This window comes from Dendropsophus ebraccatus, chromosome 13 (assembly GCF_027789765.1).
Source record: "Dendropsophus ebraccatus isolate aDenEbr1 chromosome 13, aDenEbr1.pat, whole genome shotgun sequence".
Taxonomy (NCBI): domain Eukaryota; kingdom Metazoa; phylum Chordata; class Amphibia; order Anura; family Hylidae; genus Dendropsophus; species Dendropsophus ebraccatus.
Genome location: NC_091466.1, coordinates 39,869,293 through 39,888,837, shown reverse-complemented (window position 1 = coordinate 39,888,837; position 19,545 = coordinate 39,869,293). Strand labels below are relative to the sequence as shown.

General features: G+C 43.0%; 1 protein-coding gene across 5 annotated transcripts in view; it reads left to right on the top strand.

The window, feature by feature from the left end:
• The window catches only part of PPP1R13B (protein phosphatase 1 regulatory subunit 13B), a 74,746-nt gene extending 55,987 nt beyond the window's left edge, over positions 1 to 18,759 (top strand). For 2 of the 5 annotated variants that reach the window (XM_069951024.1, XM_069951022.1), the window contains exons 6-18: positions 1,582 to 1,756; positions 3,292 to 3,485; positions 3,772 to 3,936; positions 4,075 to 4,255; positions 5,634 to 5,792; positions 7,908 to 8,077; positions 8,585 to 9,077; positions 9,849 to 10,606; positions 12,258 to 12,395; positions 12,592 to 12,725; positions 14,223 to 14,389; positions 15,745 to 15,944; positions 16,488 to 18,759. In XM_069951024.1, coding sequence (XP_069807125.1) covers positions 1,582 to 1,756; positions 3,292 to 3,485; positions 3,772 to 3,936; positions 4,075 to 4,255; positions 5,634 to 5,792; positions 7,908 to 8,077; positions 8,585 to 9,077; positions 9,849 to 10,606; positions 12,258 to 12,395; positions 12,592 to 12,725; positions 14,223 to 14,389; positions 15,745 to 15,944; positions 16,488 to 16,529 — 2,976 coding nt within the window. In that variant the 3' untranslated portion in view covers positions 16,530 to 18,759. The remainder of the gene's footprint in view (positions 1 to 1,581; positions 1,757 to 3,291; positions 3,486 to 3,771; positions 3,937 to 4,074; positions 4,256 to 5,633; positions 5,793 to 7,907; positions 8,078 to 8,584; positions 9,078 to 9,848; positions 10,607 to 12,257; positions 12,396 to 12,591; positions 12,726 to 14,222; positions 14,390 to 15,744; positions 15,945 to 16,487) is intronic. The other 3 variants (XM_069951023.1, XM_069951026.1, XM_069951025.1) reach the window with 3 other exon arrangements.
• Positions 18,760 to 19,545: the final 786 nt, after the last annotated feature.

Below are 19,545 nucleotides of genomic sequence, written 5' to 3'. Positions count from 1 at the left end.
AAACAGAGGGAATCAATCAGCACATTTGTAGATTGGCTCCCAGACGCGTCTCTGGTGGTGTCAAGGGCTCCGTGGTCTTCATGTACAGTAAAAAAAAAAAATGCATTTTAATCCTGCGCGAGGCAGGGGGAGAGCCATGAACTAGTCATCTGGGCTGAGACTATTCATGGGCTAATGGGCCTCCTTGCATTTAATCATCCCGCAGAGCGAGCAGGACAGAGCAGTGACTAGTCAAAGCCCAGATGACTAGTTTACGTCTCTCCCCCTGCCCCGTGCAAGGGACTAATATGCATTTAACTGGACATGAACACCACGGAGCCCGTAACCCCCGACACCACAGGAGACCGGGCTACGAGGTGCGTGCAGCAGTTCTGGGAGCCCAATCAGCACAAATGTACTGATTGGTTCCCTTTCATACGTTGCAAGACGTTTGAGTTCAGTTTGCTTGGGGAAGCAGAACACGGGCTAGTCCATCCAACTAAGGATCCTCAATAAATGACAACAGTTTTTCTTAAGCCATATCTTGACGTGTGAGCCCTCTCACCACCACCATTTAAAAGGAGAGATGAGGAAACAGTATTGTGTGTACCAAATACTATATAATTTACATGTCTAGGCCGGGAAGGCAGTAGTATCTATACCAGTTTCATTTTCAGAGAAAGATGGGGAGACAGTACTATCTGTACTAATATCACTTACAAAGATTCACATGGGAACAGTATTGTCTGTACCTGTGTCATTCAGTCATTCATAGGGAAAGTCAAGGGGGCATTATTATGTATTAGTATTTTCAACTAAGATCAGTAATATCTGTACTAATTTATTTAACATGGAGAGATGGGGAGGCAGTACAGTACTGTCTTTCTTTACATAATCCTGTAGACAAAAAGATGTGCAGCACCTCCTTGCTTTTGCTATGCACCAGCCTCCCAAGTATTGCATGAAAGACATTGCATAATCCATTTACAAAGGAGTTTGTTTGCATTTTGTGTAGTTTTTACAGTTGTCTACACTTTGCAGAATGCATGCAACGTGTTTCTTGAGCTTCGAAGACTTGGCTGTATGGATGCCGTGCTTATTCACATTTTGCACATCTGTACAGCCCAGTCTTTGGACCCATAGACCGTATCCCTGTATATTTTCAGTCTGGCATAACTGCTTTTTATATAATGCAGCGTTTAGTGTTCTCTTTAGCGTTCGAGGTCCTTTGTGTTTTCTGGATGACTCACTGTGCAGAATAAGTCGTGCCAGTAGCCCTGACACAGATTATTATTCCATGACCTTTCAGAGGTACGGCTGGTGTCTGGTGCTATCTCTGAATTTCTTCTGCTCATCACATAGAACCTTCAGCTACTTATCTTTAGTTTACGAGACATAAGGGAGCCATTTTGTTGCTACAGGAAGAAGTCTACAGATCTCAGGAAATGACCAGCGGAGGAAGACACACAGATGCATGGGAATCCATGTTTACCTACCCTATTGTCTTTATCCAGGAGCCACAGTTTTGCTTGATTTTTTTTTTTTTTTTGTTCTGTCATCACCTTCCTTTCCTAAACCTTGTTCCTTTATCTCCACCGACAGGAACAGCGTCTGCGCTATCTGAAGCAACAGGAGCGTCGCCAGCTGCAGAATGTCTCAGAGACTGAAAAACTTCAGAAGCTGAAAGAGCGAGTAGAGACCCAGGAGAACAAACTCAAAAAGATTCGGGCCATGAGAGGACAAGTGGACTACAGCAAAGTCATGAATGGAAACTTGTGTAGGTTTTTCTTATTCAAGACTAAGAGGGTTGTCTTAGCTTATTCATTATATATATGGTATATTGCTACAATATGCTATCAGTGTGCAAGTGGTTGTGGTCCACCTGTTATGACCTTCATTGATCAGCTCTGTTTTTCTGGAGACATGGTCATCACTGAACATCCCATCATCATCACTGTATCAGAGCTGCAAGGCCTAGTGGTTATCTAGACTTACAGAATGACATGGCTGCTTTCTTCCAGGAACAGCACCACTCTTGTCCTCATTTTGAGACATGCCGCTCAGTTCCATAGAAGTGAATTGAGTACCACACACAACCTGGATGACAGTACCATCATAGGTTGGGTCCAGAAGCATAAGCAACATTTCCTTGCTTCCCTGCCCTTCACCATCCCCAGATCTTAATCCTATAAAGCATCTCTGGGTCGAGGTAGAATGGTTCAAATCATATTGGTACCTCCACCTAATTTTGCGGCAACTGTGGGAAGTGACAGTGTCCAGTAGTCCTACAGAACAAACCCATTACTGAGTGGAGTCAGTGCCACAAAGATGCTGTTCTGAAGGGCAAAAAGGGCTGCTAGTAAATGGAGGGCTCTGATAAAGTGGTTACTTGTGTATGTGTGATGTTGCTATTAAGTTATCTTTCATGAGGACCTGGGCTGAAAAAACCCTTGCAACCTATAGCTCAAGAGAATGACAAACACGTCTTTATAAACTCTATTATAATATTACTTTGCATAATTAAAAAATTAAAAGCAATAAAAATAGGTTTTAATTATAAGGGTGTTGGTAGCAACTTCCCATCATGTTCTGCAAATATGGCTTAATGTTATGATAATTGCCATTTTAGTGTACACTACATGTGCAGATTTCGAGAGGCCTGGTTTCCTCCTGTTATACAAGTACCAGGAATTGGACATCTCGTTGTGTATTCTGAATATTTGCATTCAGTATGATGTAAACACTTACTCTTATAGAATTAGGTTCTAGGTTATTGTTCCATAACTACCTCTTCCGTTTAGTTCTCTTCTGTGTAGTTTAGAGAGACAGCAAACCACAGAAGTTGTAGTTTTGCATCAGCTTAATTTGTTAGGAAATAATGGGAGTTGTAGTTGGGGATCGCAAGGAGCTTCACTGGGCAGGGAACCCTTAGAAAGCAGGCAGTCCTATTTACTTGAATAGGGCTGCTCTGTAGTTCCCTGTAGAATGGGATGCAATGCTAATCCAGCAGGGTTGGTGGGGAAGATAGGAAAAAAAAAACACTTTAATTGGTGCTTAAAGGGAAACTATCAGCAGGTTAGACAAATCTAACCCACTTACCGTGATCCCCAGCATCATTTCCGTGCAGTTTGTAGTTTAAGCCAGCGTCTAATAAGGCCATTTGGAACACTGGGCAACCTTTCCCGAGCACCAATCCAACCTCGGCTGGCCCTTCCCTTCTAATGGTTATCAGTAGAGTAGTAAGCGTTCCCCTTGTATAAATGTCATCTGTTGCTGGAGATCCTTACTAATGCCATTTGTATTACATGCCAGCTACAGAAATCGAGCACATCAGCGACATGTTTCAGGAGAAGCAGCAGGAGTTACAGGCGGCCGTGTTAAAGGTGGAGCAGCTGACGCAGCAGCTGGAGGACCTGCGCAAGGGGAAGTTAAATGGTTTCCAGGCTTATGGACAGATGACAGGTCCTGCCGCACTGGAGCTGAAGAAACTGTATCAGGAGCTGCAGGTGAGTCATCGGCCCAGCTGGTCCTCATCTCTGTAAGGTGTGCGCACTGGCATAAGTACTGTCTGTACACGAGTGTCATAGACGTAATTCTCATCTGGGGCATGACACAACCAATGAAGACACTTGAATCTCTCCCAGACAGGTTTTTCTGCCATGCTTCCAAGAGAATGAGTAGAGTTCCTGGGCACTTTATGACCATGCTTGTTCCCGGGTGGCATTGATGTAATCAATGTTATGAAACAGAATAGCTCCTTTGTAACCAGTGAAGATTTTATATGTCTTCTAGATCAGAAATCGTCTCAACCAGGAGCAGAACACAAAGCTCCAGCAGCAGAAGGAGCTGCTGAACAAGCGCAACATGGAGGTGGCCATCATGGACAAGCGGATCAACGAGTTGCGCGAGCGTCTGTACAAGAAGAAAGTTGAGGCACGTCAAAAAGAAAACATTCCCGTAAGATTTGCCATTAACAAGGCAGCTTTGCTTATCAATATGCAACATTTTATCATTGAGTTGTGTTACCATTGTAATGTTTAATCCATTGGTTGCAAGTTTACACATTACTAACTTATATTGATCTTAACATTACAGCTGAATCGTATCAATGGGACACCATCCCCTCAGTCTACGCTATCGGCATCAGGGCGAGTAGCGGCAGTGGGCCCGTACATCCAAATACCAAGCACAGTGAACTACCCGCTGCCCGCTGATCCAGTCAAACCTCAGTCCCTGTCTCTTTCTGCTAGCGGCACGCAGCCCCGCTCCAAGTCTGGTAAGTTTTTGTCTCCAAACTGTGGCTATATAGGCTAGTCTCTGGAACTAAGTTCATAGTGGGGATTGTACCACTGATACGCCCCTTGATTACCCACAGTGGAAAACAACATTTACACCATTCATGCTCGATATATTAATGGGCATCTAAGTCAGTAGCAGCTCTTCCCTGTGGCCAATATAGTGGGGCCCTGATCGTCACCCCCACTAAGAGCCCAGGTAGTTATATATTGGTCATAGAGAATAAGCAGCAAAAGTGAATACATAAGATTTGTGTACTTACAAGACGTCTATCTTCTCCTTAACAATCATCTTTATGTAAACCATCATCCTACTATGTGTATTACTGTCATGTTTTATTTAAAGGGGAAGTACAGGTCCAGTATGGCATTGTCTTACTGACTGGTAAGATTGCCAGCAGTAGGATTGCTACAGGATTATTGCTCACCTGGAAAATACCCAGGGGGAAATTTTGTAATCCTTAGGAGCCATTCGCACATTTGCAATACAGTCTGTGCACGGACTGCGGACATCAGGATATTGAATAATCATTCAATATAATGCAGTGAGCGCTGAACTGTTCACGCTACTGTACTGACACAACATGTCAGCTTGTGAACGTAGCCCAAGCTGTTAGAGGTGTTTTTGTAAACAAACCTGTTGACTGTTTCTATCAACTTTCCGCAGAATTGTAAATGCAGTAAAAGTTTTTACCAGTTTACTCTATTTGATGCCCTAATATGGGCATATCCCAAAAGATTGTAGAAACCTAGCTGCTTCTTCCACAGTGCCATAATAAGTAGTGGCCAGTATTGCAATTCTGCTCAAATAAAGTAAATGGGGTTTATCTGTCTTTATAAGGCACAACCTGTAGGTAAGTTTGGGGTCCCTTTTTGAAAGAAAGAAGCCATGTATTTTTAAATTGGGCATATTTACCCATTATACTAGTAGTAGGCACTCTTTGCTATTGAGATCAGCCAATAATAAGGGTTACAGCCAGGCTCTGTATGCCCAGGTCATCCTTCAAAACGTCTACATCATTGAGTTCAACGAGTCAGAGATAATGTCACTTCATATAAGCTATACAAACTATAAGCTAGATTCCAGGATCTGATATCTCCCTTTTAAGCGTTTTTACAGATCTGACGCCATATCATTACTGCTGCAGTTATTCATTTATTTCTTGTACTTTTCTCGCCTGTTTTTGTGTGCTTGTTTCTCACATCACTATTCTTTTTGCATCCTAATGTCTTGTCCTGTGTCTTGTATCTCCTCTCGGTCTTTGTGCTCTTCTCCTTCTCCCCTCCCCTCTTTCCGTGATGTTTTTTTTCTCCTGACATCGGGGTGGCCGCCTTGTTCTACCTGTTGTCCTCCTATAGAGGGAGATAGTGAGTATGTGAAAAAATCTCCAGGTCCCTGGAAGGTTTCAGATTTAGACATTCTGGTGGATCCTGTGCGGTCATCTTCCACCTCCTGTCTCCAGTCTTCTGACCACAGTGTCTTCCATCAGGCTCCTGGCCTCTCTGACACACTGCACAGTGAGTCTACTCCGCAGGATTTCTTACTGTTTGCTTGCCAATCGCACCAGATCTTCTCCCCTTAATCTTCCTATGTGCTATATGTTCACATGCGTCCTGTTCTGGAGTGAGCTAAGCTACCCTTACACCGCTTAACATGCTGAGACCTTATAGTTTATATTTTTCATTTTTGTTGACTTTTACTAGATTTGGAATAAACATTTTTTTGTAGGCTTTAATGAAGATTGTATAGTAGTAAGGCTAGAGCCACACGGTTTGAAGATTGTAATATTGCATTGTGATTTTGCATCTAATACTGGTCTGTGGTTGCATTGTGACACCCAGCCTTGTGTGTCTGCTACACAGTTGTTGCATAACTATCTAATCGGTGGGGGTCCAGTGACTGGGACCCTTTTAGATCACAGAGATCAGTTGCCCCCCCATATGAATGGAGTGGTAAAGTTGCTCCATTTATTCTCTAGAAGATTGTACACTTTTTGGAAGTCTCACAAACAGTAAAGAGAGCATGCCTGCAAGTTTAGGCTTTTATTCAATGTGATGCTTTTCAAGGGTACAATCCCCTCTTCATCATGCAGAGATGCCTGATGAAGAGGGGACTGTACCCTTGAAACCCGTTGCATTGAATAAAAGCCTAAACTTGATTCTAAACCAGTGCCAGGAGTTCTTTCCATTTAGATAAAGCACAGGGGAAAGTGTCCGGTGTTCCAGAAGGGGGTTTGCGCCAAGCAAATTCCACCAACTTCTTTCTTGTACTGCTACTATGGTCTGAAACATGTTTACTGTAAGGACCCCAAGCATAGCTTTTACGGTCAAACTGGCCCGTACAGCTTCACTAGGAGATGGCTATTTTTCATGACCATTTTATACACCTACACACGGCCAAGGTGGTGGAAAGGATGAACCCAGCATCTGCCATTAGGGATAAATTAGGCCCCTTCCCACATCCACATGATTGTTAGACCCACTTTTTTTGATTGGGACACCTAACTAACATTGCTCTGGTATTTATGGGCCTCTTTTACCCTCTCTGTTCATAGCTGTGTTATTTTCCTTTTGTTGGTCAGAATGACGCAGATTGAAATTGTAGAAGCACCTGGTGTACCCAATGGGGCTCCTATGCATCATAGCCGTGATGGATCATCTGGTGTGAACAGAGTTTTACTTATTGCAAATTTGTAAATCCATTATTGTAGACTGCACATTGTTATATAGAACCACTGGTACATGTAGTCCTGTAGTTTCTTTCAAAGTCACAGGTTTCTTACTTTCCGCAGTGTCTAGAGACATGATTTGTAATGAGATGATACAGGTTAATTGTTTTGACGCTCCCTGGTTCACTGTTAATAGAAGTGAAAAGTGGGGCAGCTAGAAGCCGCTTTTGTGTTCGGCCACCAGGGACACAGGGATTAACTACATGGAAACGTTGTATACGCCGTAACCAATGTGCACGCTGGTTGTCAATTCAAGAAATTCAAGCATCACCCTATGTAGAACAATGCAGGGCAAAACATCGAAAATTGTGACAGTACACCTTTGCGTTGGCTGCTCCTGCCAACTGACCCTATGGTGCATATATATGGCAGCCTCATGACTTCCCCACAATGGCAGATGTTGGAGGAGGGAAGGATTTTGCTTTAGTCCTCGCCCTTCTCTTGGATTTGAATTAAGAAATTTAGCAGTGCTAGACTGGTTGCTAGGGACTAGCTGCCTAACAATACTATTAAAAAGATTGAGGCTGTAGGCCGAAAATCCCTAGCAACCAGTCCTAGCAACCCTTGTGCAAGGGATCAGCTCACTGAATACATCCTTATAACTGATAGGAACCAGCAGGCATATTGCTATGTTACATACAGTCATGAATTTAGTTACATTCAGTCATGAATGTCCCTTATCTAGTAAGTCTGTATGTTGCACCAGTGTCACCTACACATAGAAATGTAGGATGTCAAGATCTAATCACTAATAATTCACGCCTGATAACAAAGCTTCTACAATCACATTGCCCCAAATGTAATTCACCTGTAATTCGATGCGGGTTATGATTTTTTTGATGGATAATTTGAACAATGCCATTTTTTGCCATTTCTGTGCTTTCTTACAATCCTGACTTTCCAGGTAATGACACAAGCTGGCCAACTCTGAAACAAAGCACAATGTCCGTGGTGAAGACGCCTCCGCTCAGCACCTCCGACTGGAACGAATCGGGTATGGAGCCTGGCTTCAAGACTGCACCTATATCCAGCCAGCCCTTACCTTCTGCTGCTGTAGGACCCACTGAGAAGTTGGTAGGTATCTGATCCTCCATTACCATACTATTGAAAGAATGAGTATATTGAAATCCAGAATCCAGTGCTGTTTACTAGAGCTAGGCCTAGGCTTCTAAAAGTTATCCCTAACAGGATTGCTGGGATTTCCAAACATTGCTGCGTACTGATCACAGCTATGTTTGCACGTCCCATAGACAGTGAATGAAGTGTCAGTTGAAACTGCATAACACTAGCATAGATCAGCTAGCATATTTATTCTTGAGTTAACTTCTTTAGTTCCTGATTTAAAAAAAAAAAAAAAAAAGTGTGTATAAAACAGTATCTAACAATAGATCACTTTAGAGCTTTGTTCTCTGGGTATCCCTGGCATCTTTTTTTTCCCCTCATGTATTTTTCAGGAATAGCACCCAATACCACAATAAGGACTATAAGGAATTGTAACTCTCTACTGGTGTCTTAGTGATGTAAGAGTATACATAGACATTCTTTTATCATATGTTTTTCTTTTCTTTTTCTTCGTTTTAGTCTGGTGATGCCGGGAAGCTACCCTCTCCAATGCCTGGGTTGAGTAAATCTCTGCCCCATAATTATGGCATGTATCAGGGTCCTCTTCCACTGAGCGCTACAAATTCTTTGGAAAGGAGGAAGGATGGAAGTCTGCCAAGACCTGGATCTGGATCCACCACCCGGACACGGCCCCTTCCACTACCAACAACCAACGTCCACCCTCCGGGTTCCTCACAGCAAATTCAACAAAGAATCTCTGTGCCCCCGAGCCCTACTTACCCGCCATCCTCTTCTCCTTTGTTCCCTGGAACAGACGCTAGACCTGACCCTCCTCTAACTGTAGCTATACGACCTTTCCTGGCCGAAAAAGGTTCAAGGCCTCAGTCCCCAAGGAAAGGGCCCCAGACAGTGAACTCCAGCTCTATTTATTCTATGTATCTTCAACAGTCCACTCCACCAAAGAACTATCAGCAAGCTGTATATAACACCCTGAACAAATCTGTCAAAGCAGGTAACAATGAGTTTTGTAATATATTTTGTATGATATAGCTGTATACTCACAGGCCTCCTTTAAAGCAGTATGACCAACTTGAAAAGCTATTCCCTATTCTGATTTATGGGAAACCTACTGGAGCTGAATACTCCACTAGCCCGGTAACTCCAGGCTGTTGGGTTTTCCACACACCATGTCCATCGGTTCCTGATCGTCCCAACATAACACTTACAATTGAGGCCAAAGAGTTCAGTCTTGGTTTTATCAGACCAGAGAATCTTGTATCTCACAATCTGAGAGTCCTTTAGGCGCTTTTCTGCAAACTCCAGGTGACTTTTATGCATATTTTACTAAGGAGAAGATTCTTTCTGGCCACTCTGCCATAAAGCCCATATTGGTGGTGGTTGCAATGATTCCTTTTTGTAGATTTCTCCAATGTTCACACAGCATCTGTAAAGGTCACTCAGAATGACCATTGGGTTCTTGGTCACATCTCTTACCAGCGCTCTTCTCCCCTGATTACTTAGTATGGTGGGGCTGATATTTTACCAAAAATGTGTAATTAGCAGAAAAATCATAACAAAGACACACCAACATTGCCGTATGTGAACACAGCCTGGGGTCTGAATACTAATGTCTTTCACTATTGAGTATTGAGTGCAGGATGATGGGAAAAAACGTGATTTTACTTTTATGATTTTGTCTGCTTGAAAAGGTGCTATAATGATGTAAGACATCAGATAGAAGGGTCGTCCTTCTGTACTAATGTGTTGTATCCATGTGTTTCAGTGTACGGAAAACCAGTTGTCCAATCTGGCTCCTCCAACTCCTCTCCCCTTCCTTTCTTACATTCTGGACCTCCTCCTCCTAATGGTGACAAAGAAGGAGATGCTGCTCCTGCTGCAGCTGAAAACAGTGGTGTGGAAAACATAGCCCGTCCCCTGAGCCCCACCAAGTTGACCCCCATAGTGCATTCACCCCTTAGATATCAAAGTGACGCTGACCTAGAAGCCCTCAGGAGAAAGCTTGCCAATGCTCCAAGACCATTGAAGAAGCGGAGTTCTATAACTGAGCCCGAAGGTCCCAGCGGACCCAACATCCAGAAGCTTCTCTATCAGCGTTTCAATACTCTGGCTGGAGGAATGGAGGGTGCACCTTTTTACCAACAGTGCAATACACAGGACTTCGGCATATTGGCCGATGTGGACAATGGTAACACTGGCACTAATGGTAACGTAGAAGAGGCGGGTTCTCTGCAGCCAGCTGCTGTCCCATCTACCCCTCCTCTCCCCCAGCTCCCACCACCACTACCAGAACCACAGGTCTCGGCAGACGATAATGACAATAAAGTTTGTTCACCCATCACAGAGGAAGTTATGAGCAGTGAGATTATAAACCAGATCTCAGAAACGACAGAAGACAACAACAATAATAATCCAGCCATAGTCCCTTCTGTGGAGAAGACGCCTAGTCCTGTACTTGAAGTAGCATCTCCGGTGAAAGAGGAAGTCCCCTCACCAGCTAGTGTCCCTTCACAGGCCGCTGCTGTAAGTAGTCATGGAAGCTATTTATAATGGCAATACTACTATTATGGATGGGTAATAACGTAAGGGGCAGTTGTCACCCGACTCGTTCTACTGATCAGTAAGGGTCTGAACCCTCAGACCGTGACCGATAAAAACTTAAGATATGTGTCTCTGACATGTCAAAAGTTTTTATTATTGACAGGTACTCTTTTAAAGGGATCTTTTTGCACACCTGATCCACTACTGTTAGGCATCTTTACCAGGCACCAGTGACTGCACTGTAAACTTGTTACTTGTATGAAAGCTTGGAAAGATCAGATGATGTAACACAGTGGGCCGGTAGGGTCTGAACCCTCAGACCGTGACCGATAAAAACTTAAGATATGTGTCTCTGACATGTCAAAAGTTTTTATTATTGACAGGTACTCTTTTAAAGGGATCTTTTTGCACACCTGATCCACTACTGTTAGGCATCTTTACCAGGCACCAGTGACTGCACTGTAAACTTGTTACTTGTATGAAAGCTTGGAAAGATCAGATGATGTAACACAGTGGGCCGGTAGGGTCTGAACCCTCAGACCGTGACCGATAAAAACTTAAGATATGTGTCTCTGACATGTCAAAAGTTTTTATTATTGACAGGTACTCTTTTAAAGGGATCTTTTTGCACACCTGATCCACTACTGTTAGGCATCTTTACCAGGCACCAGTGACTGCACTGTAAACTTGTTACTTGTATGAAAGCTTGGAAAGATCAGATGATGTAACACAGTGGGCCGGTAGGGTCTGAACCCTCAGACCGTGACCGATAAAAACTTAAGATATGTGTCTCTGACATGTCAAAAGTTTTTATTATTGACAGGTACTCTTTTAAAGGGATCTTTTTGCACACCTGATCCACTACTGTTAGGCATCTTTACCAGGCACCAGTGACTGCACTGTAAACTTGTTACTTGTATGAAAGCTTGGAAAGATCAGATGATGTAACACAGTGGGCCGGTAGCAGCACAGGCCTTGTCTAGCAGATCACTAAAGATTAGTGTCGGTATGTATCATCTGGTAAAACAGATGTTCTTGATCTGTCAGACACACTGCATATTACGCAGAGATTTTATTGCAGTGATGGCGGTCCTGACTAACTTGTCCAGCGGCAAGAAATTGACAGGTGGAGACACTTGCACATAAGTGACTCAGATGTTACATCTAAGGCTCTGTTCACACCTGCATTGGAATCTGTTGCAGATTCCTGTACGATTAGGGTATGTTCACATGTACCGTATTGCAGGCAGATTTCACTTAGCAAGTTTCTTGCAGTAAAATACTGCTGGAAAACTGATTACTATTAAAGTCTATGGCACTTCATTCTCATGGTGGATTTTCATCCTATAGTGCCACAGCCTTATAAAACGTACATATTTAGCTGCTGTGATGTTAAAAAATAAGAAATAGACCATGCTTACCTGCCTACACCCCCCAACACTCCACTGCTTGCTGTATAAGTGGTTTTTTTTTCTGAAACAGTTGTACTTTTTGTAAAGACACACTTTTTGTAAAGACACACAAAAAATATGCTGCAAACTGGAATTTTCACACAATTTTCTGTGCAGTAACACTGACATATCTGTATTCTTCCGGTCTGAATTGAGTTTATAACCATTTTTAATTATTGTAGGTGAAACGCACAAATCTGAAGAAACCGAACTCTGATAGGACTGGACATGGACTCAGAGTGAAGTTCAACCCCCTGGCTCTGCTGCTGGATGCGTCTCTAGAAGGAGAGTTCGACCTAGTTCAGAGGATTATCTATGAGGTATGGGTCCTTCCCCTACAGCTTAGTATACTGTAATGATCAGAGACATTAATAACCATTGCTTGATCTGACCCCAAATATAGCAGCAAACACCTTGATCAGTCTGATTTACCAGCAACCAACTAGGTTGTAGTCAGTTTTGTCAGAACTTTCTTCCTAGTTGTTTCTTAGTGTTGATCAACTCTGCCCTCTACAGGTGGAGGATCCCAGCAAACCAAATGATGAAGGAATCACACCTCTACACAATGCTGTGTGTGCTGGGCACCACCACATCGTGAAGTTCTTATTGGACTTTGGTGTGAATGTGAATGCAGCTGACAGTGATGGGTGGTAAGTGCTGTATATATCTACAATTCTGCTGTATTCTAAATCTACGTGACCTGAATTCCAGTATAGGTGGGTCTGAATAAACTAGGGTTGGGGCACACAGTCAACTTTTTCAGTCATAGACACATGTTAAAAGTTTTGGTATGTCTGAGTCCCCCATTGATTCCTAGAACTCAGCTAAGCACTTATTTTCCCTGCCATCTCCTTAAATTGTATAAGATGTCTATGAAGCCCATCTCCTGCAGTGAGAACATGTCAGGGAAACCCAGTGCTAAGCTGAGTACTCCTCCACACTCATTCTAGTAGTCGGTGGGGATATCGTCACCAAAACTCGACTAATTAAAACTTCTAAAGTCTCTGCGACATGTTAAAATGATGTTTTAAATGTTAAATTGCACTTTAACATTGTGCAAAACTGATGCTCTTTGAGAACACGGCCTGTGCTGAATGACCTAAGGGCAAGCAGACAATATTAACCTTCCTAGCCCGTTGTCATTTCACCCACTAAGCCCCTTACACCCAGTTATACATTTGTAGAACTGTAGACCTCAATATACACCGTATGCTTCTGGACTGTTTTGTTAAGCGTATGTCGCATGTAAAGGAGTATTCTCGTCTTTTAGGCTATGTTCACACGGCGTGAGAGGCCGGCCGTTCCGTGACCCCGGCCAGGTCACGGAACAGCCGGTCTCTGCCCGGATCATTGCGGCTGGTACTTAAGTACCGGCCAGATGATCTGTCCGGCCGCAGAGCTCTGATGCGGGAACATCAGCGCGCGCCCGCATCAGAGCTTCCCCCTGCACACTATGGAGCGAGCGAGCGGCCGGAGCGGCTCGCTTCATGGTGTGAACTGACAGGGTTTCCTACAGCTGCAATTCATTGAATTGCGGCCGCAGAAAACTGACATGTCAGTTATTTGTGGGGCAGCACGGGATCCCGGCCAGAGCGTATATGATGTGTATACGCTCCGTCCGGGATCCCATTGAAACTAAGGCATTGTTCCTCCCCGCAAAAACTACGTAGTTTTACGTAGTGTGAACATAGCCTTAAAGTGATGCCATATTGTAGTATACTGCATTGCTTCTTGATCACAGTGGATCTGACTTCTGGGATCTCCAATGATTCCAGAAAAGCCTGGGCTGCAGTATGGATTTGGTACAAGGAACTACAGCTCAGTTGAAGGGGGTCGCCTGCGGTTTAAGCACAGCTAGGTGGCACGGATGCTAGTGCCCAGGGAAAAACACTGCAGACCCATCTTCCTCATGATCAGTGGGAATCCTCGAGATTTGACCCTCCCCCATGATCAAGTGGTTTGCATATACTAAAAGATCCCATCACTTTTTGAGATAGGAATACCTCCAGGTATTGTGCAGGAATACCGGAGTTATATACTGGCTACTACTCTACCTTCAATGCCCTGGCATAGTCAGAATCCTAGGGCAATGTGGCAGAATTGCACAGCACACTGTCATTTATGATTGTCTTGTTCCCTCCTTTTAGGACTCCTCTGCACTGTGCAGCATCTTGTAACAGCGTCCACCTCTGCAAGATGCTGGTAGAATGTGGAGCAGCCATCTTTGCTACAACAATTAGTGATATTGAGACCGCTGCAGACAAATGTGAAGAGATGGAAGAAGGATATATTCAGTGTTCTCAGTTTCTTTATGGTAACTTTTATTTTATACAGGTTACAATTTTTCTGTGCATAAAATATACAAATTTTATTGGATATCCTGTCACATATTTAAGTGTTAAAGAGTACCTGTCACTAAAAATAACTTGTGACATGACGAAAGTTATTGATCCCATTGGGTCTCGCAGTCTTTCCCCAGCTATTGCTCTTGGTCTGAGCGGGTGTCAGCAGTTACACCCGCTGTGATCAGTAACTTTTCACATGTCTAATAACAAAAGTTATTTTTGATGACAGTGACTTTCTTAGGATATTTTCTGACAAATATGTCTTCTGAGGTTGTTTTCAAACAAACTGGGAGGTGGTGGATTTATCAGACCCCCAGTAACGCTCTGCTGAAGAGCACTGCATCTCCTCAGCTTTTAGCTTGATCATCACTGTGTCTGCAGATTCCCATAGTTGATTGAATGTGGCCTTGTCATTCTAGCCACTTGTGGAGACCCTGAATTCTCTGATACAATGCTTGTAAATGAGTTCAGTACACCAAGCAATCCTTTTAATATAATATGAACAAGACGCCCATTAGTGACCTATGATAACCACAGACAAAACAAAGACATGGATCCAGCAACAAGGTGATGTCCAGTGCAAATCTTCTTTATTATAAGATCACAGTCCACATGTACAACAAAACCAACTCGTTTTGGGTGTCAAACCTTTTATCATCGCATAATTAAGGGTTAGACACCCGAAATGTGTTGGCTTTCTTTTACATGTGTACTTGGATTTCATAATAAAGAAGATTTGCAGTGGACATCTTGTTGCTTGATCCATCTCTTAGGGGCCTATTCACAGAGCAATAATCGGCCGAATCGGGCCAATTATCGCTCTGTGGAATAGAGAGAACTATCAGCCGATCGTGTCATCAGCTGATCGTTCTTTTAGGTTCCAACCTAAAATCATCGGTCACCACCCGCGCATTGCTACGTGGAAAAGCGGTGCGCGGCGGGCAATTGACAAATTAAAAACCTCATACTTTACCTGTCGAGGCTGCAAGTCTTCTCCTGCGCTCCTTCTCCCCAGGTCCCGCGTGCAGCAGCAGCTTCGGAGTGACCTGTCTGAGCTGGCCGATCCAAAGCCGCTGCTACGCGTGGGACCCGGAGAGAAGGAGCGATGTCCCTGCAGCCCTCACTAAACGATTATCGGGCCATGGAATAGGCCCTGTAAACGAGCGATGATCTAGCAGATCGGCACTTGTTTACATTGTTGATCGGACCCTGGTCGGCCCTTAGAATAGGACCCTTAGTGTAGTCCGTGCACAGGTTTATCCTTATGGAGGCGGTGAGTTGTTTTCACTATCATGATAACTACAGACCTCCTTACTACCCACAGGTGTTCAGGAGAAGCTTGGCGTCATGAATAAAGGTCTGGTGTACGGCCTGTGGGATTACGAAGCACAGAACGCTGATGAGCTCTCATTCCGAGAAGGTGACGCCATTACAATCCTAAGGCGCAAAGATGATGTAGAGACGGACTGGTGGTGGGCACGTCTGAATGACAAGGAAGGATATGTGCCTAAGAACCTGTTGGGGGTAAGACTTCTAAATCAAGTTCTTAGTATTACACTGCAATCTTTGAAAATGTCTGTCCAGTGCATTCTGATGTCAGGACGAGACCATGATCCACTTCTTCTTCATATCCCAGCACCTTAAGTGTTTTGACATCAGAATACCGGATTATTAAATAACTAGATCATGCCATCACTTTTAGTTTAGACTGATTGAACCACTGAGATGCCAATCCTGAGAACAAAGGGGATGTAGTACTGGTGTGGTACTTAGTGCTTTCCTGTAACATGGCACCAAGCCCCACTTTTGGAGCTTCAGCCTCTGCCATTTAATTGAATGAAGCTGTGCAGGGGAAACAGCGAAGTGGACATAGTCCCTCTTTTTTGACCAGTGAGAGCCTCACTGATCATAAAGTGATGGCACATACAAGTGGTAAGCCATCATGTCATAAGATCTCTTTAAAGCTCCTTGCATGTTATATGTAGACAATGCAATGAGAAAAGTTGGTTTGAGCCTGTTGAGATGTAAATTCTGGTGTTTAATCCCCCTTATTACATATTTTTGCAGCTTTACCCCCGTATAAAGCCCAGGCAGCGAACTCTAGCTTGAGTTGTATAGAACCCATCCCATGTTCACCCTGGAAGATCACATGCTGGAAACATTTCATCAGGACACAGCTGCAGTCATATTCGGAGGACAACATTTCACATTCAGTACATCTCGCTTTAAATAATGGAGAGAAGATGAAGTATCTTGACCCAAGTTGTACTATAATGCCCCCTTTCCCCCTTCATGGTTGTAATACAAGGCAAGTGTTTGCAAACGCTACACAGCAACGCCATAGGACATCTGCAGGAACCGTGTCACCACACTCTAGTGCACTGTTCTTTGGTACCACAGAGATGTCTCCGGTGTAGATATATTTTGACTTCACACATTTTGCTCCTTCGGCCTGCTTTTCGCCAATGTTTTAGTGCCTGTGCTTATAGTATCGGGTGGACCCCTTGCATCCCACCCTCATCATGGGCGCTGCATTAGATTCACTTGCCTTTTGATCTTCATTTAGAGTTGGGGGTCCTTATATTTGCCAATTGAGAGTGCTCAAATTTTTTTTTTTATTTTACCACTTCTGAACACAGAGAAGGATATGGAAGAGGATGGATCGGTATGTAGATGAATGACTGCAGCAGAATGAGTAGGGAGGCAAGCATCAAATGCAGGTGTTGTGGAAGATGTAAGAGAAGTGTATGGTAAGGAGGGGTTTGGGCCACCATGTTTTCTATGTTGTTGATGGGATCTGTAAGTGGGGTAGGGGCAGAACACTATTTGCACTTTGAGCCATTTCCACATCTACATAAGCAACACTAGTCATACCATAGTACATCGAATCCCTAGCTGGCAGGTAATATAGCTCCATTGCTTATAACCTACAATGTGTGAGCCATGTTTTTATAAGCCAATGGTTACTCCTTAGAGACCAGGTCACCAGACCATTCGTTGCTCTGGTAAGGGTTTAACCAGTAAGGAACCCCATTGGATGCTTGTCAGAATTGGGAGATCTCACTTCTAGACAGTTCTAGTTCTTCGTTGTTCACAGGTTTGTTAGGTTTGATGCAGGATTTGGACACTGAAGGTGAAAATGTATGACGTGAAAAGGTAACGTTAGTAGGGCTGTATGAGATTAGAATAACATAGCTGCTTTCTTCCAGAAACATTGCCACTTGTCAAACTTGTGGCTCTCCAGCTATTGTAAAACTACAATTCCCATCATGCCTGAACAGCCAAAGCCTTAGCTGTCAAGGCATAATTGGAATTGTAGTTTTGCAACAGTATGTGGTCTGTGGATTGTGTTTGGTATTACAGCTTAGCTCTGTTGAAGTGACTTGAGCTAAGCTGCAATATCACCTTACTAACAGGTGGGGCTGCTGTTGCTAGAAGGAAGCAGTTTATTTTTGTAATCTTATACAACCCTTTAAATCTAAAGCTTGTGGATGTAGCTGCTATATATTATTTAACTACAAGACTCAGCCTTGCTGGGATGTTTAGGGTAACAGCTGGAGTGCCAAAGAACAGACACAAGGGCAAACGTCCACTGGACTGTAAACATTAGACACTTTATGGGTCAGAAATATCTATGATGCCATTGTTTGCACCTACTACCACCCATTGATGAAGCTTTAAAATATATAGAAGTCAGAACGTAGCCCTTCAAATGAGTGGCCCCTACCCTGTGGCTCTCTAGCTGTTGCAGTATAAGTATAACTCCCAGCATGCCCTGAAAGCTAAAGGCTGGGAGCTGTAGTTCTGCAACAGCTGGAAAAACGCTGGAAAAACACAGGGTAGAGGCCACAGTTTTAAACTGTGACAGTAAGTGGATTAGGAGAGACTGGTTTGAGTGCGGATTGCCATGTGTGAGAGCTGGATTTTTTTTTTTTGGGAAGGTATGCAATAAGCTATACACTGTATTGTGAAGTATATATAAATATAAAACAAATTTCACTGGAACTCACTTGTACATGCTTTAATACCAGAAGTATTTTCCTTAAGTTTTAGGCGGTGTTAAACTCTTCTCCTTGAGGTGCACACAGCTCTTAACACAAATACGTGTCATTTCTGTTCTCACATAATGCAGTGCTGAATATGCTCTTAAAGATGTTTGCATTCAGTGTATATATCGTGGTGATGGTGGAAATAAATAAAAAAAATAATAAAAAATCTAAGGTTATTTGTTAAAATTTATTTGCTACTACTGAAGTTTGTTTCTGAAGAGATCTAGAGGATAGATTTCAGAAAGAAAACCCGTTGTAAATTATCAATAAAATGCTAAAGCATGTTCCAACGCTGTGTCTGACGTCTATTTATTCTGGAGGGAAAGCCGTACAAATCTGTCTGAGAAGGGCCGTATCCACAAATGGCTGGGGTCACATTGTGGTCAGGCAGTATTATGGAGGTACAAAACCTATATTAGGGCCTCTGACCATTTATCAACATATAAGGGTTCAACTCATATATGCACAACCAAAAAACAAGAAACCCTTGAATTATTTGAATAAAGAAGTATAACCAAAGTTCTATAGCCAAAACACTGATTCTTTATTATTTCATAAATCCCCAAACAGCAACATACACTCATAGGACATTTAAAAACCAGGTGCAGGGGACCATAGCAAAATACCCACACAGCCAGATTAAACTATATATGGGGGAAACAACTATATATAATCAATAACTGGGATCCAGATGTTCAATCAATATACCATAAAGTGCAATGTACATATACAATTGTAAACATGTGGTACAGAGTGTTGTAATAATACAATCAAATGGCTAGATTGCCACCCATAAGGATCCCATTACCCACTTAATGCATCCCCTGCACCTCACCCTCCAACACGTTTTGTAGACCTTTATCAAGGAGTGGTGAATCAGAATCAGTGTTTTGGCTATAGAACTTTGGTTATATTTCTTTATTCAAATAATTCAAGGGTTTCTTGTTTTTTTGGTTAAGTATTATGGAGGTATATGGCAGGATACTGGCATATAGACACAACATATTCATTCGCTTTAAAGAACCAATTGTAGTCTACTGGTGACAAAGTTCATTCTCCAACTTTATAGTTTATTT